Below are 15,621 nucleotides of genomic sequence, written 5' to 3'. Positions count from 1 at the left end.
AGGCCCAGAAGATTTTCCTGGAGAATCAACACCAATTCCATAGAATCTCTCAAAAAACAGAAGTGGAGGGAATACTTCCTAATTCATTTTATGACACTGATACCAAATGAGATAAGGACAATGAAAAAAAAAAAAACAGAAAAAAAAAACCCTGCAGATTAACATCACTCACAGATGTACAAATCCTTAATGAAGTATGAGCAAACAGAACTCACCAATGTGGGGTGAACACCGGGGTACGGTGGGTTAAGCTGCAGCCTACCACGCCAGCATCCCAAGTAAGAGCCTGTTCACGTCCCAGCTGCTCCTCTTCCGATCCAGCCCCCTGCTGATGGCCTGGGAAAGCAGTGGAAGATGGCCCAAGCGCTTGGGCCCCTGCACCCACATGGGAGACCCAGAAGAAGCTCCTGGCTCCTGGCTTCGGCCCACCCAGCCCCAGCCATTGTGGCCATCTGGGGAATGAACCAATAGACCAATAGATGGAAGATCTCCCTCTCTGTTTGTAACTCTGCTTTTCAAATAAATAATCCTTTTTTTTAAAGTAAACTTTGTTTCTTAAATTGTTAACTTTCTTTTTATTTTTTATAAATTTATTTTATTTTATTTGAAAGGCAAAGTTACAGAGAGGCAGAGGCAGAGAGAGAGAGAGAGAGAAAGTCTTCCATCTGCTGGTTCACTCCCCAGATGGCCACAATGGCCAGAGCTGGCCTGATCTGAAGCCAGGAGCCAGGAGCTTCCTCCAGGTCTCCCACATGGGTGCAGGGGCCCAAGAGCTTGGGCCATCTTCTACTGCTTTCCCAGGCCACAGCAGAGAGCTGGATTGGAAGTGGAGCAGGCAGGACTCGAACTAGTGCCCATATGGGATGCCAGCACTGTAGGCATCAGCTTTACCCACTATACCACAGCACCAGCCCCTAAAGTAAACTTTTTAAAAAAGAGAATTCACCAAAGTACTGAAAGGATCATTAACTGTAACCAATTAGGATACATTCTAGGGATGAAAGGCTGTTTCAGTCTTAAAAACCAGTACAGCAGATCATAAACAGACTAACGAGGATTATCCCAAATAATACAGAGGAACCCTATGATAAAATGTAACATCTATTCTTGATAAAAACTTTCAGAAAAACTGGAATAAAGGGGAACATCCTTAATCTGATAAAGACTGTAAGAAGCCTACAGCTGGGGTCAGCGTTGTGCTGCAGTGGGCTAAGCCTCCACCTGCGGTGTCCTCATCCCATATGGGCACCGGTTCTAGTCCCGGCTGCTCCTCTTCCAATCCAGCTCTCTGCTGTGGCCAGGGAAAGCAGCAGAAGATGGCCCAAGTCCTTGGGCCAATGCACCCAAGTGGGAGACCCGGAAGAAGCTCCTGGCTCCTGGCTTTGGATGGGCCCAGCTCTGACCTTCATGGGCATCTGGGGAGTGAACCAGCGGGTGAAAGACCTTTCTCTCTCTCTCTGTCTATAACTACCTCTCAAGTAAATAAATAAAATCTTAAAAAGAAAAAGAGGAATCCTATAGCCAGGGCTGGTGCTGTGGTGTAGTGGGTAAGGCCTCCACTTGCGACAGCAGCATCCCATATGGGCGCCGGTTTATGTCCCGGCTGCTCCACTTCAGTTACAGCTCCCTGATAATGGCCAGGAAGGCAGCAGATGGTGGCCCAAGTGCCTGGGCCTCTGCCACCCACGTGGGAGACACAGGAGAAGCTCCTGGCTTCGGATTGGCCCTGTGTTGGCCACTGCAGCCACCTGCGGAGAGAAGAGTGGATGGAAGATCTCTGTCTCTATGTTTCTCTCCCTCTCTCTCTGTAACTCTTGATTTTCAAAATAAATAAATAAGTCTCAAAAGAAAAAAAGAAGAACAGTCTATAGCTGATATTATCCTCAATGGTAAAAGATTAAACAGTTTCCTCCTAAGACTTAGAGGGAGGCAAGACTGTCCAACCATACCACTGTTACACAGCACATTGCTGGAAGTTCTGGTCAGTGTAATAAAGCAGAAAGAAAGGAAAGAACACAAGTCAAATATGATGAAATCTGTGTTACTGTTTGATAACGTGCTTGTCTATATTAAACCCCCTCTCCCAAGGAATCTACAAAAATCCCCTTACAACTAGTGAGTGAACTCAGCAAGGTCACAGGATACAAGATAAGCACACAAAAATCAACAGTGTTATTTCCATGTGCTAGGACTGAACATGGGAACACTAAAAAATGCAATCCAATTTACAACTGCTTAACAATAAAGAACTCTTAGAGGTAAATGTAACAATCACCGATAGACTTGTCCACTGAACACCACGCAGTCCTGGTGACAGAAACAGAGATCCAAATATGCAGAGAGACATACCATGTTCATGGATGCAAGACATAACGTAGTAACGATGATAGTTTTTCTCAAATTGATACACAGGCTTAATTCGACTGCTACCAAATTTCAGCAAAGTAGGTTTGTAGCTATAGACTATAGGGTAGCTATGGAATAGCTGAAACAACTTTGAAAAAGAAAAAAGGTTCGAGGGATCAGTCTATCCCATGCCAAGACATATCATTTAACCACAATACTTAGGACTGTGTCACACAGGTATAGGGACAGACACACAGTTCAGAGGAACAAAATAAAGAACCCAAACACAGATCCACACAGAGAAGCCCACCTGATTTTGACCAAGATGCAAAAGAAATGTAAGGGAGGAAGGCAGACAGCCTTTTCAACAACATGGTGAAGCAACTTGACTCCCAAAGGCAAAAACACTGAACCCTAAGTCTCTACCTTATTAAAGAAACAATGGACTCAGAATGAATTATGGACTTACATGTAAAGCTATAATACTTTTAGAAAAGTAAAGGAAAAAACCTTTGGGGTTCACTCCTAGCAGAATTCTTAAACTTGATACCAAAAGCACAATCGGTACCAGGATGTATTATAAATTGTACCTTACCAAAAGTAAGAACTTTTTTCAGAGACTGTGTTAAGAGGAAGAAAAGACAAGCTATAGACTAGGAGAAATATCTGAAAACCACAAAGCTAATAAGGGATCAACATGTAAAATACCCAAAGCATTCTGAAAACTCAAGAACAGGGAAAAAAATCCAATTAGAACATGGACAAAAGACATGATAGGCCACTTCACCAAGGACATTCAGAAGGAAAATGCAAATGTGAAAAGATGCCCAGCATCCTTAGTCATTCGGGAAAAGCAAACTAAAACCAAAATGAGCTACCATCTTACATCCATCAGAACAGCTAATGCAAGAAACAGGGGCGGGGGTGAGCTGCTGCCTGGGGTGCTGGCATCCCAGTCTGGAGGGGCAGTTTGAATGTCAGATACTCTGCTTGAGATCCAGCCTCCTGCTAACGCGCCCGGGAAGACAGCAGAAGATGGCCCAAGGAGTTGGGCCCCTGCCACTCATTTGCAAGACTAGGATGGAGTTCCTGGCTCCTGGCTTCAGTGTGGTCCAGTCCCAGTGAATCAGAAGATGGAAGATGGATCTCTCTCTCTCTCTCTCTCTCTCTCTCTCTCTCTCTCCCTTTCTGTTACTCTGCCTTTGAAATAAATAATCCTTAAATAAATAAATTGAATAACAACAACACCAAATATGAGGATATGGAATAATTGGATCACTCATATATTGCTGATGGGAATATAAAATGGTACAGTTATCCAAGAAAACAGTTGGACAGTTTCTTAAAAAGGCACACATGAATTCCATATGACACACTAACTGCTCTCCTGGGCCCTCATCCAGAGAAGGGAAGACCCTGTTCACACAAACGCATGTCTGCCAACGTGGACAGCAGCTTCCGCTGTATTTCTCCACACCTAGGAACAGCCCAGATGTCCTGCAGGGAGTGACAGGCTAAGGAAGCTGTGCCACGGTCCTGTCATGGAATACTACTCAGCAATAAGAAAGAACAGCTGTTCCTAAAGCAACACCTGGGTAAGTCCCGAGACCTGGTCTGAGAGAACAAGAACTCCAAAAGGTGGACACCCCTGGACTCCCCTCAGACGGCATTCCCAGGATGACAGTGTCAAGAGCGGAGCAGGATTAGCGGTGCAGAGGGGCGAGGGAGGGCAAGGCTGGGAGGGCAGCGGCCACATAGCAGCTGCTGGTGCGGGCAGTTTCTGAATCTCGACCACATCGATGTCCACGCGCTAGTCTGTGGATCTCGACCACATCGATGTCCACACGCACTACAATCTGTGGATCTCGACCACAGCGATGTCCACACTCATTACAGTCTGTGGATCTCAACCACAGCGATGTCCACACACGCTACAGTCTGTGGATCTCGACCACATCGATGTCCACGCGCTACAGTCTGTGGATCTCGACCACAGCGATGTCCACACGCGTTACAGTCTGTGGATCTCGACCACAGCGATGTCCACCTGCTACAGTCTGTGGATCTCGACCACAGCGATGTCCACACGCTACAGTCTGTGGATCTCGACCACAGCGATGTCCACCTGCTACAGTCTGTGGATCTCGACCACAGCGATGTCCACACACTACAGTCTGTGGATCTCGACCACAGCGATGTCCACGCGCTACAGTCTGTGGATCTCGACCACAGCGATGTCCACGCGCTACCGTCTGTGGATCTCGACCACAGCGATGTCCATGCGCTACAGTCTGTGGATCTCGACCACAGCGATGTCCACGCGCTACAGTCTGTGGATCTCGACCACAGCAATGTCCACACGCTACAGACTACAGTCTGTGGATCTCGACCACAGCGATGTTACAGTCAGCGGATCTCGACCACAGTGATGTCCACACGCTACAGACTACAGTATGTGGATCTCGACCACAGCGATGTCCACACACTACAGTCTGTGGATCTCGACTACAGCGATGTCTACACACTACAGTCTGTGGATCTCGACCACAGCGATGTCCACGCGCTACTCTGTGGATCTTGATCACAGCGATGTCCACGCGCTACAGTCTGTGGATCTCGACCACAGCGATGTCCACGCGCTACAGTCTGTGGATCTCGACCACAGCGATGTCCATGCGCTACAGTCTATGGATCTCGACCACAGCGATGTCCACGCGCTACAGTCTGTGGATCTCGACCACAGCGATGTCCATGCGCTACAGTCTGTGGATCTCGACCACAGCGATGTCTACGTGCTACAGTCTGTGGATCTCGACCACAGCGATGTCCACACGCGTTACAGTCTGTGGATCTCGACCACAGCGATGTCCACCTGCTACAGTCTGTGGATCTCGACCACAGCGATGTCCACACGCTACAGTCTGTGGATCTCGACCACAGCGATGTCCACACACTACAGTCTGTGGATCTCGACCACAGCGATGTCCACACGCTACAGTCTGTGGATCTCGACCACAGCGATGTCCACGCGCTACAGTCTGTGGATCTCGACCACAGCGATGTCCATGCGCTACCGTCTGTGGATCTCGACCACAGCGATGTCCATGCGCTACAGTCTGTGGATCTCGACCACAGCGATGTCCACGCGCTACAGTCTGTGGATCTCGACCACAGCGATGTCCACACGCGCTAGTCTGTGGATCTCGACCACAGCGATGTCCACCTGCTACAGTCTGTGGATCTCGACCACAGCGATGTCTACACACTACAGTCTGTGGATCTCGACCACAGCGATGTCCACGCGCTACAGTCTGTGGATCTCGACCACAGCGATGTCCACGCGCTACCGTCTGTGGATCTCGACCACAGCGATGTCCATGCGCTACAGTCTGTGGATCTCGACCACAGCGATGTCCACGCGCTACAGTCTGTGGATCTCGACCACAGCGATGTCCACGTGCTACAGTCTGTGGATCTCGACCACAGCGATGTCCACGTGCTACATCTGTGGATCTCGACCACAGTGATGTCTACACGCTACCGTCTGTGGATCTCGACTACAGCGATGTGTACACACTACAGTCTGTGGATCTCGACCACAGCGATGTCCACACACTACAGTCTGTGGATCTGGACCACAGCGATGTCCACACGCTACAGTCTGTGGATCTCGACCACAGCGATGTCCACACGCTACAGTCTGTGGATCTCGACCACAGCGATGTCCACGCGCTACAGTCTGTGGATCTCGACCACAGCGATGTCCACACGCTACAGTCTGTGGATCTCGACCACAACGATGTCCACACATGCTACAGTCTGTGGATCTCGACTACAGCGATGTCTACACACTACAGTCTGTGGATCTCGACCACAGCGATGTCCACACACTACAGACTACAGTCTGTGGATCTCGACCACAGTGATGTTACAGTCTGCGGATCTCGACCACAGCGATGTCCACGCACTGCAGTCTGTGGATCTCGACCACAGCGATGTCCACATGCTACAGTCTGTGGATCTCGACCACAGCGATGTCCACACGCGCTACAGTCTGTGGATCTCGACCACAGCGATGTCCACGCACTGCAGTCTGTGGATCTCGACCACAGCGATGTCCACACGCTACAGTCTGTGGATCTCGACCACAGTGATGTCCACGCGCTACAGTCTGCAAGACATCAGCTCTGGGGCAACGGGGCGCAGCGGTAGAGGATCTGACGTCTCCCAGCGGCCCATCAGCCTGCCGTCGTCTCCAAACACAAAGTCCAGTCTGAAGACGCTGCACTGAACAGACTTCAAACCTGTTCTCTGAATACTCACTGCTTCCGAGCGTCTTCTCTTTTGTTAGGATTTTGTCAGCAACCTGAAGGTTAAAGTTTCTGAGGTTCAATGTCCCAAACATCTAGAGGCATACCCAGTACCGGGGGTCAAAATATCCCCTCCCCCCAGACAAGGCTGCCTGCAGGGATCACATCAGGGGCATCTGTTAGCGTACAAACCAATGACCTGTTTACCAGCCCTGTTATGCTATTGGTAACAGTGAATTCTAATTGAGATTTCTTGCTTTTGCTTTCTTATTGTTCAATCCCTCAACTTCTTTCTTTCCTTCCAAAGAATTATGGGAAATAATTTTTAGTTAAAAAATTTCATTTGGAGACCAGCACTGTGGCGTAGCTGCTCCACTTCCAATCCAGCTCCCAGCCCATGGCTTGGGAAAAGCAGTAGAAGATGGTACAAGTGCTTGGGCCCTGCACCCACATGGGAAACCTGGAAGAAGCTCCTGGCTCCTGGCTTCTGATCAGCCCAGTTCTGGCTACTGTGGCCATCTGGGGAGTGAACCAGCAGATGGAAGATATCTCTGTGTGTGTCTTCCCTCTCGCTGTAACTCTGACTTTCAAAATAAATAAATAAAAATCTTTAAAGTGATTTTCATTGGTAAAAACACAAGTATGTTTTCATTAATATTTAAACAAAAAGGTTAAGCCCCTTCCCTTCCCTCCCCAGTCCTCTCCCTAGAGATAATCACTGTCGTTGGTTTACTTCCTTCCAGATTAATTTTGTGTATTTTTAGACATATGTACAGTTCGAGGACGGTGTGATTTTTTTTACAAAGATAGGATCAGACTGTTTATATCATTCTTTGAATTCTTTCCCCCCTTTCAAACATCTTGGAAACCCACACGTCAGCACGTTTAGTTCAAATGTAACTCATTAAGCAGCTTCCAGTATTCTGCAGTGTTGATGCACCGTGGTCTAGCCACTGGCCTGCTGACACTCAGGGTGACTTGGACTTTCATTTCTTTTTTTTTTTTTTTATTTTTTTTTATTTTTGACAGGCAGAGTGGACAGTGAGAGAGAGAGAGAAAGGTCTTCCTTTTGCCGTTGGTTCACCCTCCAATGGCCGCCGCGGTAGCGCGCTGCGGCCGGCGCACCGCGCTGTTCCGATGGCAGGAGCCAGGTGCTTATCCTGGTCTCCCATGGGGTGCAGAGCCCAAACACTTGGGCCATCCTCCACTGCACTCCCTGGCCACAGCAGAGAGCTGGCCTGGAAGAGGGGCAACCGGGACAGGATCGGTGCCCCGACCGGGACTAGAACCCGGTGTGCCGGCGCCGCAAGGCGGAGGATTAGCCTGTTGAGCCACGGCGCCGGCCTTCATTTCTTTGTATAAGGAGTACTGGAGTATTCTTTTCTAAAACCTGTAATATTTAATTCCTTTTTTCAAGTGGCAGAGAGGGAGAGGGGCTCCTATCCATTGGGCCACTGTGCAACTGTCCACAACAGCCTGGGCGGGGCCAGGCCAAAGCTGGCAGCCAGGAGCTCAGCCCTGGCCCACATGAGTGGCAGGGACCCAGCTAGCTGGGCCACCGCGTGCTCTGGGAGCTGGACTCAGAAGCAGAACCGGGCCTGGAACCCAGACATTGCAATGCGGGGTGCAGGCATTCCAACGGGCAGGACCAGCCACCAGCTGAGCACCTGCTGCGCGCCGGCTCTGGTTTGGCTACCGCAAGTGATGAGCCTTCAGGGAAAATCCCTGCGTGTGCTTCTTTCAGCACGAAGATGATTCTCTAGGACCAAACTTAAAGTAGAACTGGGGCTCTCAAAGCGTAGCCAACACGGTGGACTGGCTGGACCAAAACCCACTCCCACTCATTTCCAATCTCCCTTCCTGCCGTCCACGAAAAGGCAAGAACAGCTGGAACTTCCCTTTCCTCCCAGACGCTCACAGCTAGGGATGGCCATGTGACCCAGTTCTGGTCAATCAAGCAACAGCCAAGTTTGGTAGGTGGTCCCTAGGTTTCTGCTTTCCAGGTCAAGGGGACAGCTACAGCAGCACGGGGTTTCCTGTCTGGAGGGCGGCTGTGGGTTTGGAGGGTGGCAGCCGGTCACAACACACAGGGAACACAGAGAATCGCAGCGCTGCTGGGCCTGGCATCGGCCACAGCCGGGAGCAGCCCACCTCCAGACGACCAGCTGAAGCAGCTATGAGTTTGGGTTTCTGTTACTTGCAGCCAAAGGCATCCTCCTGTGTCCTAAATTACTCTAAGAAGTCTGTCCTCACCTGTCCATTGAAAGCAACCACTTCCCAAACTTCCATCAACCTCAAACATCGGCAGTCACTTAGGTGTTCAGCGAAGGTGACCCGCGTGGGATGCCCTGCATCGCCCGAGCGGGTTTCCCCCTCTACAGCTCTGTTGCTCGCGTCTTCTGTGCACTTTTCCACGGCATCGTCTGACCTCCCACGGATTGGTAAGCAGGCTTCCCAGGGAGCAAGCTGGGCTACGTTAAACTTACAGTGAACCTGTGTCCGCATCTTTACACCATCAACCAAACCACGCGTAGCCCTTGCGTGACCGCCGGCCGGGCTAGGGTCGAGGCAGACTTATCGCTCCACACCTGGAGCGAGGTGTGTGGGACACTGACCCCCTGGAGAGCCAGGAAACCTTACGGAACACCGTGTCTTGTCACCAGGCAGTCATTTGATTCTGATTTTGCAGGACAAATGCTGAAAGCAAACATTTTAAATTGGCATTTTTTTCCCATTACAAAAACTTAGAACATTCTAGGCCCAGTATTTAAAAACAAAATGATTAAATGTTTGCCTTCAATGAAAATTACGTAAGGCACACTGTGCCTATCTGAAGACATCAGCTTAATCCGGAACACTGCTGACCCTTTTCAGCGGGTTAGGAATCCGAGGGGGCCCCAACATCCCTGCCACACCAGACAGCCCAGGTTGTTCCCCACTTCTTCAGCGTGAAGAAGTAAGTTCAGCAGGACTCCAAGGACTCACAGCCAGCCGCCCCACCCCCACAGCAGGTGAGGAATTCCTCTAATCAGTTAACAAACAACCAGACACTGGAAAACAAAGTAGGCTGTTCCAGGTATGGAGACGGCGCTGAAAGAAACAACCAAGTGCGTGCGCCTGGTTTGGCTCTTGGGTGAGGGTGAGTCTGTGTGCCCCGTCCTTGCAGCCCGGGGAGCAGCTCTGGCAGCAGGTGGCAGGGCAGGAGGACGGGCTCTGAGGAACGCTGCCCTGCTGTCGGCACCCCTCTCCTAGGCACCCCTCTCCTAGGCACCCCTCTCCTAGCCGGAGCTGCACATTCTCCCTGGGAACGCAGCACACGGGACGCTCGACCGGCAGCTACGGGGAGCTACGGGGAACAGCCTCCCACTGACTCCTCCCTGAGGGGACACACCCAGCCGGGGCCCCAACAACCCACAGCGCCCACGGCAGGAAGGCCAGGCCCCAGGGAGACAGGGACTCGACCAGGGCACCTTCTTGCAATGTTTTTAAAGCCCATTTGTAAGGCACAGAGAAAGGCCTGGCAGAGTTTGAATTCTTTATTTTCCAAACACCACCACCAGTCTGCAGGCCCATAGGATGTTTACGGTCTACCAAAGTGCCAACAGCCTGAGAGATCCCCAATCTGAAGCTACCGCTGGTTTTTTCCATTTTCCTGGTGGGCTTGCCCAGCCGCCCCTGCTTGGAGAGAGGAGAGTGTTCCTCCACCCCCACCCCACTTCCCAGCCAGGCTGCACCCCTCACTGGGACAGCAAGGCTCGCAGCCCGTGGAAAGAGCCCTGAGGCTGTCCCAAAGCTGTGACCAAGTCAGGCCTGGAGAGGGGACGGAGCTGCCCAGGGCTGGGCCTGGAGAGGGCACAGAGCTCCCAGGAGAGGGGACAGAGCTGCCTGGGGCTGGGCCTGGAGAGGGCACAGAGCTCCCAGGAGAGGGGACAGAGCTCCTGGGAGAGGGGACAGAGCTGCCGGGAGAGGGGACAGAGCTGCCCGGGGCTGGGCCTGGAGAGGGGACAGAGTTCCTGGGAGAGGGGACAGAGCTGCCCGGGGCTGGGCCTGGAGAGGGGACAGAGTTCCTGGGAGAGGGGACGGAACTGCCAGGGGCTGGGCCTGGAGAGGGGACAGAGCTCCTGGGAGAGGGGACAGAGCTGCCAGGGGCTGGGCCTGGAGAGGGCACAGAGCTCCCGGGAGAGGGGACAGAGCTGCCCAGGGCTGGGCCTGGAGAGGGGACAGAGTTCCTGGGAGAGGGGACGGAGCTGCCAGGGGCTGGGCCTGGAGAGGGCACAGAGCTGCCGGGAGAGGGGACAGAGCTGCCTGGGAGAGGGGTCAGAGCTGCCCGGGGCTGGGCCTGGAGAGGGCACAGAGCTCCCAGGAGAGGGGACAGAGCTGCCCGAGGCTGGGCCTGGAGAGGGGACAGAGCTCCTGGGAGAGGGGACAGAGCTGCCCGGGGCTGGGCCTGGAGAGGGCACAGAGCTCCCGGGAGAGGGGACAGAGCTGCCCAGGGCTGGGCCTGGAGAAGGCACAGAGCTCCTGGGAGAGGGGACAGAGCTGCCCGGGGCTGGGCCTGGAGAGGGCACAGAGCTCCTGGGAGAGGGGACGGAGCTGCCAGGGGCTGGGCCTGGAGAGGGGACAGAGTTCCTGGGAGAGGGGATAGAGCTGCTGGGAGAGGGGACGGAGCTGCCAGGGGCTAGGCACTCAGGAAAGGGGACAGAGCTCCGGGGGCTGGGCACTCAGGAGAGGGGACAGAGCTGCCCGGGGCTGGGCCTGGAGAGGGCACAGAGCTCCAGGGGCTGCCCCGACCTCAGTCACAGTGCTGGAAGTGAGCGGCAGATCCCAGAGCAAGCCAGAACCTCAGTCCTCCCTAGACAGCTGGGCACTCAGGAGAGGGGACAGAGGGCAGGGGAAGGAAGCGGAGGGGGACTTCAGGGACAGTGTCAAAGTGTCAAAGCAAACCAGGGGCCCTCCTAGCACTCTATGGGCGCCTCCCGTGCCCCTTAGAGCTGGGCCCTCGAAGGGCCCCGGAGCCCCAGGCCTTGCAAGTCCTTCCAACAGGCCAGTGGGCCTGCGACGGCGGTGGCTCAGCACACACTCTAGCTGAGCCCACGGGGACACGGGGCCTGCCTGGGACACACATCCCCCCCGGCGCAGGGACACAACGCCCACCTGCCCGCGCGCGCGCACACACACACACACACCACACAACTCTGCCCCGAGCGCGCACAGACTCGGGCTGTCTGGGGGCGCGCACACACAGCCGGAGGTGTCCACACTCACCCAGGGGCAGGCAGGTGCACAGCTCGCTCCGCGCCTCCCGGTAGGTGCACACGGGACACCTGCCAGGGCACACACTCCCAACTTCTCTGCCGGCGCCCGCACAGGCACACTCACGCCGGCTCCGCGGGCGCACCCCACACCCACGCACCCTCCCCCAGGCCCGAGCCGGCGCGGGGGTGCCCACGCCCCCGGCCCCGCGCTCCGCCTCACCTTTCTCGCCCGCGCCGGGCACCCGGCCCTCGTCCTCCTTGGGGTTGGTCACCTGGGTGATGATGGCCGGGCCGTCCATGGGTGCGCGGCGCGGCGGCCGCCGCAGGCCCGGCCCCCCGCAAGCCAGGCGCGCGGGGCCGCGGCGCGGGGGGCGCGCGGGGGCGCTCGCAGCCGCCGCGCCGCCGCCGCCGGGGCGCGCCCGCCGCCCGGCCCCGCGCTCCGCAAGAGGCGGCCCGGGCCCGCGCCCCCGCTCCCGCCGCCGCCGCTGGGCTGGAGCCGCCGCCGCCTCGTCACCATGAACCCCGGAGCCGCGCCGGAGAGCCGCGCACGGGGAGGCGGAGCGGGAGGCCCGGCGCCGCGGGAAGCGGGCGCGGGCGGCGGGCGCCGGGAGCGGGGAGCGAGGGCGGAGAGGAGGGCGGGCGGGTGGGTGTGTCCCAGCCCGGGACCGGCCTCCGCCGCCCGTGGGGAGCGGGCGCGGGGTCCCGGCGGGGGCGGTGCGGGAGGGTGGGGTCCGGCTCGCCAGAGCGGTGCCAGCAGGCCTGGCGCGAGTGCTGTGGGCAGGGGCGCGCAGGGCCCGCGGGGGTGCGGCGTGGGGCCCAGCGCCGAGCCGGGGTGGGGCCTGGGGGTGGGCGAGGGCGGGCAGGGGTGGGCCTGTGGGGTGGGCCTGTGGGGTGGGCAAGGGCGAGGGCGGGCCGCGATGGGCCTGTGCAGTGGGCCTGTGCGGTGGGCGAGGACGGGCCTGTGGGGTGGGCGAGGACGGGCCTGTGGCCCTGTGCGGTGGGCCTGTGCGGTGGGCGAGGGCGGGCCGGGGTGGGCTGTGGGGTGGGTGAGGACGGGCCTGTGGGGTGGGCCTGGGGGGTGGGCGAGGTGGGCGAGGACGGGGGTGGGCCCGTGGGGTGGGTGAGGGTGAGGGTGGGCGGGGGTGGGCCTGTGGGGTGGGCGAGGGTGAGGGTGGGCGAGGGTGGGCCTGTGGGGTGGGTGAGGGTGAGGGTGGGCGGGGGTGGGCCTGTGGGGTGGGCGAGGGTGAGGGCGGGCGAGGGTGGGCCTGTGGGGTGGGTGAGGGCGAGGGTGGGCGGGGGGTGGGCCTGTGGGGGTGGGCGAGGGTGAGGGCGGGCGGGGGTGGACCTGTGGGGTGGGCAAGGGCGAGGGCGGGCTCTGGGGTGGGTGAGGGTGGGCCTGTGGGGTGGGCGAGAGCAAGGGTGGGCGGGGGTGGGCCTGTAGGGTGGGTGAGGGCGAGGGTGGGCGGGGATGGGCCTGTAGGGTGGGTGAGGGCGAGGACGGGGCCGCGGGCCGCGGTGGGCCTGTGGGGTGGGCGAGGACGGGCCTGTGGGGTGGGCCAGGGTGGGCCAGGGTGGGCCTGTGGGGTAGGTGAGGGCGAGAGTGGGCGGGGGTGGGCCTGTGGGGTGGGTGAGGGCGAGGGCGGGCGGGGGTGGACCTGTGGGGTGGGCAAGGGCTAGGGCGGGCTCTGGGGTGGGTGAGGGTGGGCCTGTGGGGTGGGCGAGAGCAAGGGTGGGCGGGGGTGGGCCTGTAGGGTGGGTGAGGGCAAGGGTGGGCGGGGATGGGCCTGTAGGGTGGGTGAGGGCGAGGACGGGCCGCGGTGGGCCTGTGGGGTGGGCGAGGACTGGCCTGTGGGGTGGGCCAGGGTGGGCCTGTGGGGTAGGTGAGGGGCGAGAGTGGGCGGGGGTGGGCCTGTGGGGTGGGCGAGGACGGGGGTGGGCCTGTGGGATGGGCGAGGACGGGCCGGGGTGGGTGAGGGCGAGGGTGGGCGGGGGTGGGCCTGTGGGGTGGGTGAGGGCGAGGGTGGGCCGGGGTGGACCTGTGGGGCGGGCCAGGGCGGGCCCTGTGGGGTGGGTGAGGGTGAGGGTGTGCGGAGGGTGGACCTGTGGGGTGGGTGAGGGCGAGGGCGGGCCGCGGTGGGCCAGTGGGGCGGGCCAGGGCGGGCCGTGGCGGCGTGGTGCTGGCCGGGGGGCGTCCAAGCGCGGGATCGGGTCCGGGTGCCTGGGCAGCCCGAGGAGAGGGGCAGGGCCCCGGGCCGTGGGGAGGGTCCGCAGGGCCGCGAGCCTGCCGAGGGGCAGCCAGTCCTGGGGACCAGCTTCCCGGCCTGTGGGGCGAGGGTCCCGGGGTCTGCAGCCAGGGGACGAGGGGCAGCCTGGCGCGGGCAGAGGGGCGGCGGGGGCCACGCTGGGCAGGACTGTGCTTCCGCGTGGCGGTGGGCCGCTGTGAGGGTGCACGGGACGGGGAGGCGCCCCCCTTAGACTCCACGGCCCTGGGGCCCCGGGGCACTCGCGTTCCAACTTGCAGGGCGCCCACCCAGCGGGCCGCGGGCCGCTGGGCGGGACAGGGCCGCGAGGGGCGGAGGAGGAGCTCGCGCGCGTTCTCGGCCAATCAGCGGGGCGCGACGCGGAGGGGCGGGGCCGCGTGGGCGGAACAGCGCCGCAAGGGGCGGAGGAGAAGCTCTCGGCCAATCAGCGGGGCGCGACGCGAAGGGGCGGGGCCGCGTGGGCGGAACAGCGCCGCAAGGGGCGGAGGAGAAGCTCTCGGCCAATCAGCGGGGCGCGACGCGGAGGGGCGGGGTCGCGTGGGCGGGCTGGCGCGAGGAGCGCCCCGCCTCCGCCCGCCGAGCTGCGCGCGCACTCCGGGCCTGGCGGACGCGGTCCATGCGGTCCTGCTGGGGTCGGCGGCGATCCCTCCCGGCGCGGTCCTGCTGGGGTCGGCGGCGAGCCCTCCCGGCCCCGGAGGGGAGCCGCCGTGAAAGGCAGTGGTAGACTCGAGTCCGGGCCTCGGTGGGTCTGGGCTCTGCGCGCAGGTCGCCTGGCGGGCCGCACCTGCGAGCAGTGGCCGCCCCGGGGCCCTGGACTGGCCTTGGCCCAGCTTGCCAGACCCTTCCTCGTGGTGGACGCCGGCGGGGGCTGTGGGCGCTGTGCGGAGCGGCCCTGCTGGCCTCGCGGCTGCCCGTGGGCGGCGGGGCAGTTAGGGTCCTGCAAAGGTTCTGTCCGCCCGGCTGGGGCTGCGGAGCTGCTCGGGGCCCAGGGTACCAGGCCGCAGAGTGGCCAGGAGGACCTGCACCCTCCTCCACCCTCAGCTCCCTGGGGTCGCCTCCCCAAGTCCCCCACCCTTGCCTGCTGCCACTTTGAACGCCCCAACCCTTCTACCCGCCGTGCACGTGAACGTTCCGTTTATAATGATTTCACAAATATTAACAGTACAATCACCCCGGCCCTGCCCATCCCTACACCACACCTGTTCCCTGTATTCCCCGCCTCGCCTGTGTGCTGGCTGGGAACACACAGCAGTGCTTACAGTGAACACAGCATTTTCCCAGGTGGTGACACAGTCGTCGTAGCTCCCGTTATGCGCGTTGGATAATTCCTCCCCAGAAGACTCTCAGACAACAGCTTCTTGGTGCTACAGCTCGAGGAAGACTGAAAACTGTGGTCCCACAGCTGATCAGCCACAAGCAGAAATGTCTTCACCTTAGATCCTGACGCAT

The 15,621-nt window shown here is 58.5% G+C and overlaps 1 protein-coding gene across 4 annotated transcripts in view; it reads right to left on the bottom strand.

Moving 5' to 3' along the window:
• Positions 1–12,216, bottom strand: part of CTDSPL (CTD small phosphatase like) — a 126,882-nt gene extending 114,666 nt beyond the window's left edge. For all 4 annotated transcript variants that reach the window (XM_062216157.1, XM_062216166.1, XM_062216173.1 and 1 more), the window contains exon 1: positions 12,132–12,216. In XM_062216157.1, the coding sequence (XP_062072141.1) occupies positions 12,132–12,210 (79 nt within the window). In that variant the 5' untranslated portion in view covers positions 12,211–12,216. The remainder of the gene's footprint in view (positions 1–12,131) is intronic.
• Positions 12,217–15,621: the final 3,405 nt, after the last annotated feature.

This window comes from Lepus europaeus, chromosome 2, assembly GCF_033115175.1.
Source record: "Lepus europaeus isolate LE1 chromosome 2, mLepTim1.pri, whole genome shotgun sequence".
Taxonomy (NCBI): Eukaryota; Metazoa; Chordata; class Mammalia; order Lagomorpha; family Leporidae; genus Lepus; species Lepus europaeus.
The sequence above is the reverse complement of the archived record's forward strand: the minus strand, read 5'-3'. Positions and strand labels throughout refer to the sequence as shown.